Here is a 19,766-nt window from a genome sequence, read left to right on the forward strand (position 1 = left end):
AGGCATGTTCGTTTGAAGTTCACAAATTATAGCCTGCTCCCCCAAAATGGCGACTGCCTGAAGCGTGTGGGTGGTGGCACCTCCCTGGATACCAAAGTCACAACAGCTAGGCTAGGGCAGAGGGTGCAGCCTTATACAGCAGGACGTCGAGACCTGCATGACCAGGGACAAGCAGCTTCTTACCCAGGGGCGTAGTTCTCAGTAGTACAGCAGGTGCAGTACTACCGCGGCACACGCCACTTCTGCACCCAGGCTATGGGACAATTTTAGTACCAAATGGGGGTTAGGGACACTTTCATTGTCTATTTCGGGCACACAACTATCTCCTACATCCTTGCTCATATGTTGACCCACAGTATCCTAATGTAAGTGTGTACCGTGTACGAGAACCGACATTGGTACGCCCGGTGCAGTTGTTGTCAAGCCCGCCCTGGTGTCTACACGCTGTGCCCCACTGCCAGGAATAAGACTCAAAGAATTTCCGTGGTATTACCGTTCCTGTGGGTGCAGAAATTCATTGAGGCAAGAACGGTATACCCGGCAGGTCAAGGCAGCGCTGTGCCGCTTTAGCGCAAGGTTAGCGTTCTAGCCTTTCACAATTCGAGCGGCCATTTTGTGCGCTCCATCCCTGAGTACTGCGCACTTCAACTGTCATATTGAAGCGAGCGGCAGCATTCTGGAGAGTCTCCTCAGATTCTCATTCTGGTTGCCGTTCTTTTGGATTTTGTCATTCCGAAGAGGATTCGATTTGGACAGCTCCTCTCAGCCTGTTTCGGGTCATTCCGGAGTCGCAGCGTTTGTCCTGCCTTGACCCTCCGCCTCAGCAGTTGTGAGGTAAGCCGCTACGGACAGCTCCTAGCGGATGATCCTTCAGCTTTGGTTTTCCTCGACCAAGTTCGTCAAGTACATCAAACATATATTGCTCATTGGATTAGAGACTTTGTGGAACTGGTTGCTGAGTATGTTCTCGTCAGTAATCGTACCTGTTCAGTTCCTTCAGCTTCTCCGTCAGCGGCCAGTACTTGAACTCTTCATGTGAGCGTTCCTTTGAACTCTGGTGCTAGAGTCATTTGCGACGTTGTTTGTTCTATTCACCTCAGAGACATTAAGAATTGTTCTTGCGGACCTCCAGTGGGGATTTCTCATATCCATCAGGTGTATCCACTTCATCCTTGAACTGTATCCAGTCGGAGAAGTGTTTAGGGGTTATAATATATGCGCATATAGGTTATACCCTTATCCACACACACACCAAGTCATGCCCCGGCATTTGCAGAGTAAGACGTCATTCTCCATTGTCATCTGAGTTATCCAAGGAGAGCAGCTCAATCCACACTCTTATCAGGTACAGCTCTAAACAGTGATATCGTAAAAGAGTAAAGTTGCTAGAACTGTGAATCGTGAATGTGAATTCCACTCTTTGAAGGGACGTATTAATTTGTGGTTACTTTTGCAGGTGTCCTCCACTCAACCAAACCTAGACGACACCAGGGTGTGGCAGCCTCTCTTGTTTGTTATCCACTTCCCCTTTCCCTTTCGTTCCTGGGCTCAGAGGAATCTGGGTGCAGGGGCAATTGGGAGTTGGGAACATATCTTCTGAAGACCCTCGCTTGATCGCCCCCACAGACCATAGGAGTTCAGGTTAGTCCTCTTGACAGATTGAAGTGCCAATAGACACATTGTGCCTTCTGTCTGGGCGAGATGACTGAAGGTTGGGATATGAAGGCTTTGACCTCAGTGCTGGAGGGAATGCAGAAACAGTTGAGTGACACTCAGGAGGAGATTAAGAAATCCAATCAGGAGACTAGTTATTTACGGCAAAGATTAGACGAGTTAGCTACTAGTCCCAATCCCAGTTTTGAAAGATCGAAGTTTCAGAGTTTTGCTTCTTCCTCATCTTCCTCAGAGTTAACAACCCAAGTGGTACATGCCATGTCACCCACTATTCCATTAGCTCCTCCAGAGAGGTTTCAAGGGGATCCACATAAGGCCCAATTTTTTCTGACACAATGCTCGTTGCATTTTTTGTGCAAACCCATTTTGTTTAAGGAGGATCAGTCCAAAGTGGCTTTTGTTCTGTCTTATCTGAGTGGAGATGCAGCAGCATGGTCTCTACCCTTGGTATCAGCAAACGATCCGGTACTCTACAAGTTTGAAGATTTCAAAGCAGAATTTTTACGCATTTTCGATAGGAGAACCATTTCACAGGCCACCGACAACGAATTGTTAGATCTCCGGCAGGGCAATAAGGAGTTGGTTGCTTACATAGCACAATTTAATCAACTCATTGTCGAGACCAGCTGGCCCGCGGCTAAGAGAGCCGCCATCTTTTACAGAGGACTTAAAGATGAGCTCAAGGATGGTCTAGCTCAAATTCCTAAGAGACCTACGGATGTGTCGGAGTTGATCGACTTAGTCTTACACATCGATCAGCGCCAGTCTGAGAGGCGGAGTGAGAGACGCAAGGATTTCAGGTCAGTCCCGCCAAGGTTGGATCGATCTCGAACCGAGGTCAGTAAGAGTCATGAAGTCACCCAGGCTGAGGAACCCATGCAAATCGGCTCAGTACGGGGTCCTCTCAGTATGGAAGAACGAGAGAAGCGTCGAGCAGGAAAACTGTGTATGTATTGTGGTCTGCCGGGCCATTTTGTTCGTGAATGCCCTAAGAGACTGAAGAAGTCTACGATGGTAAAAGATCGGCTTCACCAGTAGACGGGGTTGCCCTGGTGGAAGCGACACAAGAGTCAGCCCCAAAATCGCAGTCTTTGGCAAACACCTTACAATGTGCAGCACCTCATCTCATTCTGTCCAGTAGGATCCAGTTTGGAGAAGATGTTCACCATCACGTCTCAATCATGATTGATTCCGGAGCCACTGGGAACTTTTGCGATATTCAATTTGCTAAATCCTTGGGAATTCGATTTGAGAAGAAATTAAAGCCGGAGTTGGTGCGAGCAGTTGACGGAACAAACCTGTCTTCGGGGCCCATCGTAGCAGATACAGAGACCATTACCATATTTGGTCCAGGGAGCCATCGGAGTTTGGTGCGATTTAATTTAATTGACGCTCCGCAGTTTCAGTTAATTCTTGGTCTGCCTTGGCTCACTGAACATAATCCCAAGATCGATTGGGCCAAGCGCACTTTGGAGATGTCATCGGAATATTGTCAAGAACACTGTAAGGCATTCTCTCCGTGGGAACTTCAGCAGTCCCTGTCCTCTAGTCTGGCGGGTCAAGTCCAAACAATTTGCTCTTTGGAGATACCTGAGATTCCGGAAGAATATCTAGACTTGAAGGAGGTGTTCAATGAACAGGAGGCGCAGAAGTTACCTCCTCATCGTGTTTACGACTGTCGCATAGAATTGGAGCCTGGAGCAGCACTCCCGTGCAGTCGCATTTATGCCCTTTCAGAACCAGAGAACGAACACCTCAAGGAATACATAGAGCAACATTTAGCCAACGGATTTATACGGCCATCCCAGTCCCCAGTGTCGTCTCCGCTCTTTTTTATTCCTAAGAAGGATGGATCTCTGCGGACCTGCATTGACTATAGAGCACTCAATTTGGTCACAAAAAAAAAATCGCTATCCTTTGCCCCTCATTTCGGAGCTCTTGGACCAGGTCAAGGAAGCATGTATTTATACCAAGCTCGATCTCAGAGGAGCTTACCATTTGGTTCGCATGGCAGAAGGAGAAGAATGGAAGACGGCATTCCGCACCCGGCTGGGCCTATTTGAATACCAAGTGATGCCTTTTGGGCTCTGTAATGCCCCAGCTGCGTTCCAGCATTTTGTAAATGACATCCTTCGGGAATATTTGGATCGTTTCGCAGTCGTGTACATTGACGACATTTTGATTTTTTCAAACAGTCGAGAAGAACATGTAAACCATGTGCGAGCCATTCTGAATAGATTACTCGAAAATCAGTTGTTTGTGAAGCTTGAGAAGTGTGTCTTCCACTCATCCAAGGTAGAGTTTCTGGGATTCATTCTGTCTCCTGAAGGAGTGTTCATGGATGACACCAAATTGCAAGCCATCAAGGGTTGGCCAGCTCCTCGATCCGTCAAAGAGATACAAAGTTTCCTTGGATTTGCAAATTTCTACAGACGGTTCATCCATGATTTTTCCAGCAAGGTGAGCCCAATCACTAAATTGTTACGGAAGAACGAAAAATTTGTGTGGAATTCAGCGACGGAAGAGGCCTTTCAATCTTTGAAGGAGACATTCACCTCCGCACCGATCCTTCAGCATCCTGATTTAAATGTTCCATTCTTCGTGGAGGCAGATGCCTCGAATCTGGCTATAGGAGGAATTTTATCTCAGCGACACAAGAACACGGGTCAGCTCCATCCAGTTGCTTATCATTCACGAAAACTCACCCCTGCAGAGACTAACTATTCAATTGCTGATAAAGAGTTATTAGCAGTGAAGGATACCTTTCAGGTCTGGCGACATTATCTTCTGGGAGCCAAGCATCCCATTACTGTATTCACAGACCACAGAAATCTCCAGTTTTTGAAGTCAGCTCGAACTTTGACTCCTCGACAACTAAGGTGGTCTCTATTCTTTGCAGACTATGACTTTGTCCTAACCTATAAGCCTGGAGCAGCAAATGCTAAAGCAGACGCCTTGTCCCGGTTGGAATTTGGAAGTGAAGCTGAGCATCAGGAAAAAGGTTTTGTTATTCCCACCGAGAAGATTGTGGCCACCTCCGTTGAAGACGATTTGGAAAACAAGATTCGGGGGGAATTTTCACAGCAGAAGTTTGAAGATTGGGTGAATGAAGGTCCTGATCGAGAAGTCAAAGAAGGGAAGCCATATCAGTCAGGGAAGATGTTTGTTCCCAGTGACGATCTTCGAGTCCGGATAATTCAGCAATTTCATGACCATATGTTAGCCGGCCACAAGGGAGTTGCTAAGACCTCGGAGTTGATCAAGAGAGAATTCATCTGGCCTGGCATGGAAGCTCAGGTAAGACAGTTCATCGCCACTTGTGAGCAATGTGTCAAAGGCAAAGTCATGAGACAACTCCCACAAGGCCTGCTCCAACCCATCCCTGTGGCCCATTCCCCCTGGCATACCATCTCCATGGATTTTATTGTCGATCTCCCCTCCAGTCAAGGTAGCACAACTATTTGGGTGGTGGTAGATCAGTTTTCCAAGATGAGTCACTTCATTCCGTTAAAATCCCTACCAACTGCTCCTCAACTAGCCGAGTTGTTTGTCCAACATGTAGTCAGGTTACATGGGATTCCCAAGGTGGTGATCTCGGACCGTGGGCCTCAATTTGTGTCCCGTTTTTGGAGATCTTTTCTAAAAGGAATGGGGGTGGATTCTCGCCTGTCCACCAGTTTTCATCCGGAAACGGATGGACAGACTGAGCGGGTGAACCAAGATCTGGAGCAATACCTCCGTTTGTACCTTATGGATCGGGAAGGCGACTGGCCCTCCTTACTCAGTACTGCGGAATTTGCGTACAATAATTCCGTCCATTCGGCCACAGGTTTCTCCCCGTTCTTTTTGAACTCCTGTAGGCATCCAAACATGAGGGTAGGAAAAGCTGATGTTGAGGTCCCAGCGGCCCAAGAGGTACTATCAAACTTACAACAAGCTTATCAGATGGCCTTTGCTAATCTTTCTAAAGCCAAAGCTAATTATAAAAGGTCAGCAGATCGTAAAAGAAGGGACAGTCCTCAGTTTAAAGCAGGAGAGTTGGTCTGGATCTCTACTAAACACATGAGGCTTGGGGGGACTAAGAAGTTCCAACCGAGGTTTGTGGGCCCTTTCCCGGTGGTCCAGATGATAAACCCTGTCAGTGTTAGAGTCTCACTCCCCAGCTCTATGAAAATCCATCCCACTTTTCATGTTTCGTTGGTCAAGAAAAGTCCGCCCCAACTAAGGCGGGAAACCCCTCCAGCACCAATTTCGATCCAGTCTTCAGAAGAGTTTGAGGTCAAAAGAATCCTTGATTCTAAGATTAAGAGGGGAAAATTGTTCTACTTAGTAGATTGGAAAGGTTATGGTCCTGAGGAGAGATCTTGGGAGCCTAGTGATAACGTGCATGCTCCCAGATTAGTGACAGCGTTCCACAAGATGTTCCCTTTGAAACCTGGAAGGGGGGTTTTGGTGGGGGGTACTGTCAAGCCCGCCCTGGTGTCTACACGCTGTGCCCCACTGCCAGGAATAAGACTCAAAGAATTTCCGTGGTATTACCGTTCCTGTGGGTGCAGAAATTCATTGAGGCAAGAACGGTATACCCGGCAGGTCAAGGCAGCGCTGTGCCGCTTTAGCGCAAGGTTAGCGTTCTAGCCTTTCACAATTCGAGCGGCCATTTTGTGCGCTCCATCCCTGAGTACTGCGCACTTCAACTGTCATATTGAAGCGAGCGGCAGCATTCTGGAGAGTCTCCTCAGATTCTCATTCTGGTTGCCGTTCTTTTGGATTTTGTCATTCCGAAGAGGATTCGATTTGGACAGCTCCTCTCAGCCTGTTTCGGGTCATTCCGGAGTCGCAGCGTTTGTCCTGCCTTGACCCTCCGCCTCAGCAGTTGTGAGGTAAGCCGCTACGGACAGCTCCTAGCGGATGATCCTTCAGCTTTGGTTTTCCTCGACCAAGTTCGTCAAGTACATCAAACATATATTGCTCATTGGATTAGAGACTTTGTGGAACTGGTTGCTGAGTATGTTCTCGTCAGTAATCGTACCTGTTCAGTTCCTTCAGCTTCTCCGTCAGCGGCCAGTACTTGAACTCTTCATGTGAGCGTTCCTTTGAACTCTGGTGCTAGAGTCATTTGCGACGTTGTTTGTTCTATTCACCTCAGAGACATTAAGAATTGTTCATGCGGACCTCCAGTGGGGATTTCTCATATCCATCAGGTGTATCCACTTCATCCTTGAACTGTATCCAGTCGGAGAAGTGTTTAGGGGTTATAATATATGCGCATATAGGTTATACCCTTATCCACACACACACCAAGTCATGCCCCGGCATTTGCAGAGTAAGACGTCATTCTCCATTGTCATCTGAGTTATCCAAGGAGAGCAGCTCAATCCACACTCTTATCAGGTACAGCTCGAAACAGTGATATCGTAAAAGAGTAAAGTTGCTAGAACTGTGAATCGTGAATGTGAATTCCACTCTTTGAAGGGACGTATTAATTTGTGGTTACTTTTGCAGGTGTCCTCCACTCAACCAAACCTAGACGACACCAGGGTGTGGCAGCCTCTCTTGTTTGTTATCCACTTCCCATTTCCCTTTCGTTCCTGGGCTCAGAGGAATCTGGGTGCAGGGGCAATTGGGAGTTGGGAACATATCTTCTGAAGACCCTCGCTTGATCGCCCCCACAGACCATAGGAGTTCAGGTTAGTCCTCTTGACAGTTGTTATGGACTCTGGAAAAACCTGCTGTGAGGCATAGTTGACTTAAATTCCACAGGAACAATCCCACTGAGCAGAACTGCTGTGGCACATGGACCTCTGGGGTACGGGCCACCACCAATATCTCTGCCTTGGTGGCAGCACCTGCTCTTTCCTGAGGTCTCTAGGTGCCACCATAATTAAAATGGTCATGGCTTATGTTGTACCTTGAGCCATTTAGAGACACGTTTAGGACTCCACACAGAAATTCCTTGTCCCCTGGATTTCAGTCTGGTCCCCTCCCTTCATTCAAGTATTACTTGTATGCAGTCCTTGGTCATGTTTCGCTTTACATTTCAAGCACCCGTGAATTATATGATGTATTCCAGTTGATTTTACTTTGTGTTATTTAGACTTCTGAGAATATTTAGAATAGATCTTCGATGTGCCAATTGATCGAATGATAGTGTTTCCCTTTACAGTCTCGTTTCTCACACTTTGAGGGTATTTTCACCTGTAAGTAATTTGCAAATCACTTGTATCCCATGTTTTGTTGCTGCTCAGGTATATGGAAATAAGTACGTGTAGTTTGATAGGGGAACGACCTACTGCCACTCCTCCTTTGCGGCAGATTTGTTTTAATATCAATTTACACTCATGTCTCACATGCCTTTTGACACATTGAGCTCCACTCCGTGGACGTGCCACCCTTTAGGTGGAATTTTCTTATCCAAGCCACCTGTCATGTGTTTTTTTTTCTCCTGGTTCTAGAACCATCATATTCAACTACACTAATATACTGCCCAAATAACTGAATAACATATCTATTACTCAAATTACTTCAGATTTATACTATACTAATTTTTAACACTAATCCTTTTTGGGTTCCGGAGTGGCGTGCTACTCGTCAGAAAAGCGCTTTAACACCCATCAGGGGTAACAAGTGCTATATGAATGCAAATCTTTCTTCCCCTTCTATCCCTCCGCTATCCTTCTCACTCCAAGTAACTGACTAATATCCACCACTGAAATGACCTCATATTTCACCATATTAATTCACCACTAATCCTTTATAGGCTTCCTGAATAGTGTGCGTCAACAAGCGAGCGATAAATAAATACAAACCTTTGTCCTCCTCTATCCTTCTGCTTTCATTCCAAATCCAAATAACTGACTAACCTATCCACCACTTAAAATGTACTTGCTTGTTTCACTATAGTAATTCAACACTAATCCTCTATGGGGCCCGGAGTAGCGTGCTACCCGCCGAAAAAGCGATTTGACGCCTCATCAGGGGTAGTAAGCGCTATATCAATGTAATTACAATACAAACAATACAACGTGAGTGGATTCTGCTGGGCCCCTTTTCAGTGATAGGTCTGTAAATGATTGGGTTCTATCTAGTGAAGACTGACCACGATGCTCTGGAATGTGTCACTAATGTGTGACTGTGACTAATATTAGTCATATCCTGTATATGCTTGTCTAAAACTATGAAGTTTTTCAAGACCTACTAATGTATGTTTCCCTGTTTAAGAAGTTACTCGAGAAACTCATAATTGTTTCAGTTTTTTTACATTAAAATGGGGTGGGTGGGTGTTCAGGGAGGCATTTGATAAATATGTTGTTTTTAAAAGCCAGACTTTGTCTTCAGTACAGCTTTTCTTTGAATTCCGATCTTACTCGATGTATTCTGTGGGATCTGCCTCGTTTGTCCCCTCAAAAGGACACTGCTTGAAGCGTTCTGGCTTGCTTTTAATGGGTCACCTCTGAGGCCCAGAATCGATCTCATTATCTGGAATAGTATTCCAGCCAAAGGCAGCATTCTTCGCCCACTTCTGGGCTGCGCGGGGCCTTTCTTCGCACCAGGGCAGGGGCAGGAAAAGGCTGCAAAAATCTGACCAGAATTGTTTCCACCGTGGGCGCTTGTAAAGAGCCCACTAGGTCCCACTGGTTAGGAGCAATGGCAGCGGCAGGTAGCTCAGTGTGTTTGGTGCATGCTACGGGGATCTATACATAACACATAATTCTCAAATTCCAACGCCGGCACGGAAAATGCACCCATTTCACACATTTTAATTTTATTTTGATGTTTGAAAAAACGATTCATCCTGCCGCTGTTGCCGCCTCAAGCACTTATGGAAGATGGGCTATCAAAGGGGTTTATGAAAGAACACAGGTGCGAAAAAAACAAGCATTTGCAATGCAATAGGTCCCGCATTTACACGAGTTTGAACTATTGACATTGCAAATAACAATGCCTTTTATTTTTGTTTTCGTTTTTGAAACATAACTAAAAGCCATTGTCATGTACAATGCCAATAGCTTAAACTCGCGTAAATGCGAGACCTATTGCATTGCAAATGCTTGTTCTCTTCTAGGTGGCATGTGGTAAGGACCAGGACACACTCAGTACACGCCTAGGTAGCAATCACAGATGACTAGTATTGTGGTTGCAGGGTTTTCTGGGGTGGGCTGAGATTCAGAGCAACACCACTGTCACTGGCAGAAAACTAAACCCTGTCAAAGGCTGGTCTTGGCCTTTAAGCGATAGTTTTTTAACTAATGTGTGCATCCGTTACATACCGCTGCCCACCCCTGGTGTAATATTAGCCCTGGCATATTGGTTGTAACCTTAGCATAATGTGGGTATCCATGGCACGAGGAACCCCATCCAAGGCATAAAAGTGACCTGGAAAAATGTGCTCATATTTTGTATATTGTAAGTAAATATGGCATGATGATGTTCAACCCTAACAAAACGCTGGTCCTGATATCAATTAATAATTTGCATATTGTGGACATCAGTGGCATAATCAAGCCCACCCCTTGTACAGAACTGGCTCTATCATAATGGTAGCAATAGGAGCATCCATATTGATACCTACACCAGGCACCAGGTCCTCGAGTAATGGTAGCAGTTCTTTGCATGACATGCAAATCCATGACATGAGATGGGAATTCTAAGGCATGCATGGCAGTATCAACCTATATGGGGCAGGAGGGCACGCGAATATCCAATGAAAAAGACAAACTGGTCTTTAGTCCCAAAACGTTTATCTACTAAAATGACTAAACCAAGATTTAAAGACAAAATATGTTTTTTTCATGTAAATTATAAGTTTTTGATTTAGAGAATTTCTTTTTTTTCTCAAAGCAAAATGTGTGTATTTTCTTTAAAAGCTCGTGTTTACCTATAAATGACCGCATTTCCAAATGTATATATTTGTTGATATTTCAATGATGCAAGATTGGTGTAACTTGTCAGCTACATGAAGATGTAAAGGCTCCGTAACCTGAATAACATATCTGTAACTTTTCTGTCTATGGCATATGATTGAAAGGTTTATGTATTTTTTTATTTTATCTATTCACACTTCTCTTACCAGGTAATGTGTCTGTCATAATATATAACTGGTGCTATCCTGAGGAGGAGCAGGATGGCCAAATGACCGGAAGTGAAATACAGAAGTGAAGGAAGGTGCCATGAAAAATGACAAGTTGTGTGAAATTGCAGTTTCTGTACTGCCTATATCATGTATGGCGTTTTGTACATTTTTGGGAAAAGTTTGTGAAAATGCACTATTTTCAACAAAGTGTACAGGTGGAAAGTAAACCTTCTATACTGACGTATAGGCTCTGGGGTGCTTAGCACATCATGGAGGTACTGGAATAGTGTTCCTTCAGTACCTGTGGCTTTTTTGAAAGTGTATGTATTGTGGTGCAGTTAAATGCATACAGGGCACAGTATTCTTTCAAACTTGTTTAAATTAGAACCTCTGTTCTTTTCAAAATTGATTAGGGTTAGACCCACCTTTAGTCCGCCTGGATGAAGCGGGACTTACACGCTTCATTCGCTTCGTGCATGTGAGTATTTACCCCCAACACTTTCAGAGATCTTTAGACACCACTGCCACTGTCTTGTTCACTCTGCTGCAACGGGGGCAGAAACATACCCTGGTATCTCACCATGAAGCATTAAACCTTTAGCCACATCCCAAACTAAAGGACTTGAGGTACAACTTTTTTAATAGATTAGACCGAGCACAAACGAATTTTCTAAATAATTTTTACTAATCTTTTATAATTTTGTAAAGATTTTAATTAATCATGTACAAATAAACGATTACTTACTTACTTTAGCCACATCATCAATCTATAAGTATGCAACTTAATACACCATAACCAGGGAAGTCCAACCCATTAAGCTGTGTAGGGAACAGCCTTGCCAGCCAGCAGGGGGCACTATTACAGTAAGCAGAGTGTTATAGAATCTGACTACAAAGCTGGTCATGGACAAAGGTGGGAGATTCAAAATGTCATTGTACCAGAGGCAGCAGAATATGGGCGCCAACCCTAAACGTGACATTACTTTCCGTAAAGTAACATATAACATAAACCCTTCCGACAAACATACGCACTTCGTGCCAGACTTACTCTCTCCTTCCACCTTCTCCGAGGTCCTGCTCCAGATGATCTGCCGGGTCTCCAGTTTTACCTGGAAGGTCCGCCGCTCCGGCCGCTGAGACTTCTTCTGGTAGAAGAGCGTCAGGACACTGCCCATCTCCAGGCCACGCAGGATCCTCCCCGCGTCGCTGAGCTCCATCCTCGGCTCCTCCAGGAAACCGTTGACATTGTTGGTCCAGGGCAACGACATCCTCACCACATACCCAGGGGAAGGTCCTCAGCAGGGAACAAGAAGTTCAAAATCCTCTTTCTTAACCTACTGACTTCTGTATAGCGCCAACATGCCGCTTTACGGCTACTTCTGAGCACCCCACCTCATGCATGAAGGTGGTCTAGGCGACACTCTTAAAAGCCAAGCTTCGTTTCTCGCCAAGCTAGGTCGATAAAACCAGTCAGAAGAGGTTGTACATTTCCAAGTCCAAAAACCAAAAGAAGGGCCTCCTCTTGTCGCAATGTTTTTGAAATAACGCCTGCGTCACCACCACAGAACATACAGGATGCTGCAAAAAGTAAATCTGGCGTTATATTCAGAAAGAACAGTACATTAATGATAATTTCCTAAAACCCCACACTCCCTGGTGGAATGTCAGTTGATTCCAGTTGCTTCTTCTAGCAGATTTCTAATATCATACATTGTATTTTATTGGCGCTTTATTATGGGATCAGTGGGCGCTTTTAATTTTAAGTATAATACATCCTGTCAGATGCAGGTGGTCCCCTGAATCCAAGTTCAAATGTAGATGTCAACACACCACGTGCACCTTTGGGTTTCTACAACCCATCTGGCAACTGGTCTACTCCCACTAGGTCTCTATATCTTATTATATATAAGTGCGTTTTAAGTGCATCTAACATCACTGGAATACTGTAACACATTTACATGTGAATGTACCAGTTCTTAGGACTATAATGTGATGATTAATAATAAGAATAACAATCAAAACTAGTACCAACATTCACCATTACTGATTTCAATACAGCACACTGCAGAATATACCTGTCTCTGTGCGCTGAATTAATAGCTGCAATAAGTATTTATAGAAGACGGCTAACACACGGGTCCCAGGCTAGTTTCCTGAAACAGATGCAAATGTCAGATGAAAAAAAAATAAAAACAGCAGAGAAAGATGCTTCAAATGAGGAACTGCGCCTCGGTGCCTGGCCCAGCATGGCTCTGCCCATGGGCTGGCTTCCCTGCTGTCACCAGCCAACATGATGCTCTGAGTTACAGGGCAGCGGGGCACATCCTGGCAGCAACCGACAGATGCCCGTGCAGCTTTCTAGACCCACGCACCACACAGGAAATTATGTGGCAAATAGAACCTCAAAAAAATACAATGGAAAATACAGTAAACAAGATACAAACAGGATGCGCTGAACATGTTTACTTGGCAAGGCAACCTATAACAGCCCCACGTTTACCTTCTTCTTTCCTCCGCCTGGAGCAGGGCTCCCAAATTGCCTGGTTGTCCTGGAGAGGGTCTGGGCTGGTTCTGGTTGGCAGAGGGGCAGGTCCTGGCTTGGGAGGGCTGCGCAGGGAGGTGCTGCAGCTCTCGCTTCCTAACCTCCGGCCCCCACCCTCCCCCGTGGTTTCAGTCCTCTGCTGGCACGGGCGACCAGAGGAAACTGCAATCACACATGGCCGGAAAGAGATCAGGAAGGAATTTCTAAAAAAAAAAGATGATAGGATGTTGCAGAAAGGAAAACCAGATTTGTGGCTGTAGATTGAAGGTAAAGAGAGACATCTAGTGGCAGGAAAAGGAAACAGGAAAAAGTGAGCTTGGGTGTGGGAAAAGTATAACAGTATTTATATAGCACGATTGCGTAGGGCTCTGCATGCATGCCGCATTCTGATAGGGCAGCGAGCATTCGCAGGTAGCATGTATACAAAGGCCTTTTGAAGGTGTTTTGATTTTTAGAATCTACAGCCTCAGTTGCAGACCTTGGGCCCGATTCGTAAAAGTTTTCCGCGCTTAAGTTCAACTCAGGTGCTAAAAAATAATACACCATCCAGGGTAAAGTTACACATGTTGTAAATACAATGAGTTGGGACGGGAAGAAGTCCCTTAAGCAGCACCATCAAAGGGAAAGGGGAGACAACGCCTCCATGATTGACATATAGGCAGTGCTTAATTTGTAAAAAAAAAAAAGGTCCAGGGCCCTGTTCAGGAGGCCCTGCAGCTTTCACCACACATTGTTCCTGTCAGCGCTGCCAGTGACAGTACCTAACCTACTACTCGCCATCATGTTCCTACAACTGTAACAATTCAGACTATTCCAGGCTCCCAAAGCTATAGGAATGGCTTGGTCGGCAGGAATTTTTCATTTTAAATACATATTGAATTAATAACTGTTGCTGTGCTCATCTGTAAATTAGACAAATACTGCCACCATGTGCAGACTGCCATAAGTGCCGGTGTTGACAATCAAATGCCAGAGCCGAACACAAGAAACCACCGGCTCAAATTAAGCACTGCATATAGGGGATCTAGGCGAAGGAGGTGTTCCGCAGAAAATATATTTTTCCCATAGAGATTGAAAAAAAGTTGAATGTGCAAATTTATATGTGTGTTAGATTTCCGTAACTGCATGTGCTTTCAAACAGGAACAAAATCAGTATAAAGTCCTTCTGCAGGAACCACAGGCTAAATATTAACAACAAGGACTCTCGATGCAGAAGATCCAACCAAGCAGGTGTTTTCTATCTGTACATCTCAGGCGAACCTGGAAGTAATTCCTACATCACTCAGGGCATTTCCAACTGAAGACTTTTCCAATGATAAGACTGAGCGTCCTGTTGTGTCTTTTCCTACCAATAATACTGAGGCCATGTCCCCAGACCACCTCTCCCTCTCTTCTCTATCTGCTGTCATCTCAGTACCTTGGTCTGAGATCCGTCCCATCACAGATGACAGGATGCGAGCAAAACTCAGTACCATCACTTCAGGATCCCCTTTGGATCAGCGTCTCGTCAAATATCTTAAGACTTTGGCACCTGCGGTGGTAACAGTCCTTACTTCAATTTGTAACAACTTCGGCAATATCTTCTCCAAATGTGAGGCTTTCATTCCCTTATTAAACAAATCTACCCAAGAACCTCAAATCCTGTCCAGCTATCGCCCGATCTCCCTCTTACCTGCTAGTGTGGCTGAAGTTATGGAGAGCCATGTTAATACACAACTATGATGCTATCTTGAGAAGAGCATGATCTTAGTAAGTGTTAGTCAATCTTTTGTTTTTGTCACAGCTCAGAGACCGTGCTGATCAATCCAGGCCTGCCAACTCACACGGGCCCACCATGTGACACACAATATCGTCTCTCATCACACAGTCACTCGATAAGGAGCCAATATCACACGGTGGCAGGGAAAACAAGCTGAAAATCACTGTAAATAGTGGATTTGCATCTCGTAAAAGTACCTCTTAGGTACATCTCGACATGAGGCCCGCCCTCTCGGAGGACTTGCCCCTCCTCATACAATGAGATTTTTGTTAAAGTTGGCAGGTCTGTCAATTAATTAGGATTTATAAAGCGTGTTTAATCACCTGATAGGGTATCCAGGCGCTTGCAAGCCACGGAGGCTTATTCAAAGAGCCAGGTCTTGAGGGCCATTCGGAATTCTAGAAGGGAGGTGATGGTCCAAGGGTGCATGGGGAGGATGTTTCAGGTCTTTGCTGTGATGTGGGAGAAGGAGCATCCTTCACTTCTGCTTCGGTAGATGGGGGAGTACAATGCAAGGGAAAGGGAGGGAGAGTGTAGTCTTCTCAATAGTTGTTTGAAGTTCAGGTGGTGCTTAATGTAGGCAGGCCTTGGTTGTCTAGAGCCTTGTGTAATCACCAGCTTGAATTGGCATCTCTTCTGTACGGGGGCTAGTGGAGTAGCCTGAGGTGGGGTGTTATGTGGGTTCATCGGGGAAGGCCGAGCATGGCTGCAACATTCTGTATGGTCTGAAGTCTCTTGTATGGTCTGATGGCCTCTTCTTACAATATTTGGATGAGCTTGGACAATGACGGGTCTGCTGCCCTCATTCTCCTCAATCTATTGGCAGCCATTGGCACTGTCTCTTATTAGATCCTTTTCCATAGACCCACCGGTGTAGGCCTACAGGGGGATGTATTGAGCTGGCTTCATTCTTTTTGTCGAAGCGTACCGGAGCTGCCCATCTTTTTCCATTTCAGCCAGCTCTCTGCCAGCTACACCATGGCAAACCTTCGGGCTCGGCTCTGAGCCTACCTTATTTAATATACACATGATGCCTCTGGCCATCCTCGTCACCTCCTTTGGGCTTCAATTCTATTCATACGCCAATTACATTCATATTCTAAGCTACCGTTCGAGTCGCACATCAACAAACTTATGGCAACATGTTTTGTCCTTTTGAAGATGTTGAGAAATATCATCCCTCTTGTGCCTAGTTCTTTTTTGAGAACCCTGCTACAGAAACTTATTTTCAGAGTTCTGGATTAGTGTAAAACACTTTTTTGGGGCCCTCTTGCCTATTTGATGCAGCGTCTCCAATTGGTACAGAACTCTGCGGCCAGATTGCTCGTGAGTTTGCCTAGTTGAGCCAGAGTGTCTTGCACATGTCTAACCTTCACTGGCCTCCTGTGGTTGAACAATGTACCTCAAGCCTCTGTACTACTGCATAGGGTGGCTCCAGCAAACAAAATAACCGAAGTGTGCCCTACCAGATACCCCAGTCTTCAGAGACTCTGTTGCTAAATGAACCGATCTTCCTCAGAAGGCTTACAGGAGGCTGAGCATTCTCAGTTGCCACTGCTCAGAGCTGGAACATCCTACCTTTTGCTATTCATGCAGAACCCAACCATATACAATTTCACAAAGCTCTCAGAATATACCTGTTCTAACTGAAGTTCTGCTCTGCACCTCTGCTGTTTCTAAATTTAGCACCAGGACACCGCCTCTAACCACACCCTTTGGAAAACACAAACAAACTAAACTAACTGTTTGAATACTTATGCATTTGAATACTCCTGAACTCTGTGAGGGGCACCATTTCCATGAATACTTTTGCAATTCTTTGAAAAGGCTTGGGAAGCCAGTGGTTTGCTCCATGCATATAAGTAACTATGTAGGAGCAAAGTTACAGCTTTTTTACTGAGGACTTTTGTGATTTAGATAAGTGTGACATATAGTGTGAAGTGTCTGGGCAATATTCAGCGCGTAGCCCAACAGAAACTCCAGTTGACTAGATGTTAATACTTTGGATTCCCTTCAGCACAGGGCTGTTTGGGCATCTACTACTAGTTGACCAGCCAAACATACAAGATAATTTATAGTGGTGAATTAAAAACACCACCTGAAGCCACCTGAAACCAATAGACACCATTCGCCAAAATGAAAAAGGCCCTGAAAACCAGTTCTGAGGTAGAGCTGGAATCACAGCATTGCACATTAATATTTGTGGGAAAATAGAGACAGGAGTGTAATTATTGTTAATGGTTCGACGCTTGGGAAGATCTTTGGAGCTGCTTCTGAGACTGGGTGGTTTGGTCATCACCCACTTGGTCCCGCCAAAGGTAAGGGTGAACCCTTCCAATATTCACGGTGCTGCAGACACAGATAGCGCCCAGCAGTTAGTGCCTCCAAGAAGGACCCAAAAGGAGAAAAAAGTTGATGGGCAAAACTTCCTCTGATGACTGATAGAGAGGGCTCATTACTTGGATGGAGACTTGTCGATGGAGGATGCTGATGGAGCAGGGGTGAGACAAACATTTTTGTGTACCCCCTGTGAAGTTACACACGCATAACTATAATCAATGTAACCGTTTGGAGCATGAATAATTAACCAGCAAAATTGCACTTAGACACCAATATTACATGTGGGTATTAATTGCTATTTGCAAAGACTAATCTATTAACATTTGTGAATGAGTCATACTAAAATAGTGCCATAATACGGAAACAGCATGTTTGTTTTGCTTCTATAAAGTGTGTATGTCTTATCGTGGCAAAAAGGAAATAAATGCACTTGGTAAGTAAATAAAGCTGTGTGTTACGCTTCTGCTAGGTAATGTACTAATAAGGAATATTAGATTGGTGGGAGGTTACCAGAAAGAAGTATAATTCAAAATTCTAACGTTTGTTGTGTTTGTTTTTGCACTAGTTCTCATTGAGGCCTACGTGGCCTAGACCTGAAAAATAAATGGTTGCTGACTGCAGTGTTAGCATTGGCCTGAAAGAGTGAGCCTCTACGCATGCGCCAGAAAAAAAATGGCTAAATCAGCAGAGAGCCTGGTTCACCGAGCGGGTGATGTCAAGGTCAGCTTGGCCTAGGACATAGAAGGATGCCATAAGTTGTTTGCATCTGAGACTGTGGAAACAGAAGAATCGGAAGATAATGTTTCAAAAGAAATAAGTGACAAGTATAAACGGAGATGAAATCCATGAGAAAGTGTGAGAATGACTGAGCATTTTGGAAAACCGGTTCTGTCAAGGTTAAGATGAGGCGATCATAGCTACCCCTCTAATGGACCAATCAGAATGAACTGTGGACCCTAAAAGTTTCAATTTTAGTTTAGCTATTTAGTGGAAAAGGGTATAAAAGATCTTGTTCGAAAAGAGTAAAAAAGCTTGCTCCTTGGATTTATTTTGCACCACGACATGCTGTCGGTTTGAACTATTTTATGGTGCTAGAGACTTTGAAATATTTTTGGACTTTAACTTTTGGAGCAATGAAGATGACCGAATGCAGAGATTTTATTTTGGTGCGTTGAGGAGGATAGAGAGTCAGATTGAGACTCGTGCAACTCTGTTATTTCTTTATAACAGAGCTAGGTAATATAATTTCTGAATTTCATTCTCTTTTGACATGTACTAAATAAATGTCTACATTCTTGCTTGTCTAAATAAACTAAAATTCAGTTTCCTAAATAAAGTAGACAAAGCTAATTTAAATTTCAAACTCGAGTTGTGGTTTTATTTAATTAAATATCATGATCAAATAAATGATAATGCTATAGGGATAACTATGATTAAGCTGGTCTTGATCTCCATCAACTAACCTCTACTAGATGATCTATTGACCAAATAGGGGAGTACCTTGGTGTAGGGTTTTCCAGGTAACATATTAGCATGTATAAAATAATGTAAATGTATATATATAATGAATAAAGCATAAATCCTAGGTACCCCGCTAACCAGCAGCTCTACCTTTTTGTCACTGATTCAGGTGTAATGTGTGTGTGTGTGTGTGTGACTCGCGGTGTTATCGGCCCCACTGATGAGTAAATAGTAGGTGCACCTGGGTTAAGTGAAATGAGTATTAGAGGTTGTTATAGAGCTGCACTAGATCAGGTTTTCTTGGTAGCAGAGTTATGGTTTCTATAGGTTAGTTTGGAGATTTAGGGCCCGATTCAAAGAATGAACTTAAGACTCAATCCTAAACTTACTACTATTTTGGTATTCATAGAATGCACTTACTACTTTTGGCATTCACAGAATGAACTTACTCCTTTTGGTATTCACAGAAGTTAGGAGTTTGTCTTAAGACATACTTAAGAAAGACTTGAGACAGATTTAAGACAGACTTAAGACAGACTTAAGACAGTCTTAAGACAGACTTAAGACAACATCCTAACTTAAGTCTGTCTTAAGTTGGTCTTAAGACAAACTTAAGACAAAATCCTAACTTCTGTGAATACTAAAAGTAGTAAGTTCATTCTGTGAATACCAAAAGTAGTAAGTGCATTCTGTGAATGCCAAAAGTAGTAAGTGCATTCTGTGAATACCAAAATAGTAGTAAGTTTAGGATTGAGTCTTAAGTTCATTCTGTGAATCGGACCCTTAGGGCCCGATTCACAGAACTAACTTAAGACAAAATCCTAAACTTACTACTTTTGGTATTCACAGAAGTTAGGATTTTGTCTTAAGTTTGTCTTAAGACAGACTTAAGACAAATTCCTAACTTAAGTCTGTCTTAA

The 19,766-nt window shown here is 44.2% G+C and overlaps 1 protein-coding gene across 1 annotated transcript in view; it reads right to left on the minus strand.

The window, feature by feature from the left end:
* Positions 1-13,458, minus strand: part of LOC147724808 (1-phosphatidylinositol 4,5-bisphosphate phosphodiesterase gamma-1-like) — a 731,250-nt gene extending 717,792 nt beyond the window's left edge. The window contains exons 1-2 of the mRNA XM_086966316.1: positions 13,245-13,458; positions 11,793-12,322 (exon numbers count right to left, since the gene is read on the minus strand). Coding sequence (XP_086822442.1) covers positions 11,793-12,012 — 220 coding nt within the window. The 5' untranslated portion in view covers positions 12,013-12,322; positions 13,245-13,458. The remainder of the gene's footprint in view (positions 1-11,792; positions 12,323-13,244) is intronic.
* Positions 13,459-19,766: the final 6,308 nt, after the last annotated feature.

The sequence above is a fragment of the Lissotriton vulgaris genome, chromosome 4_1 (assembly GCF_964263255.1).
Source record: "Lissotriton vulgaris chromosome 4_1, aLisVul1.2, whole genome shotgun sequence".
NCBI lineage: Eukaryota > Metazoa > Chordata > Amphibia > Caudata > Salamandridae > Lissotriton > Lissotriton vulgaris.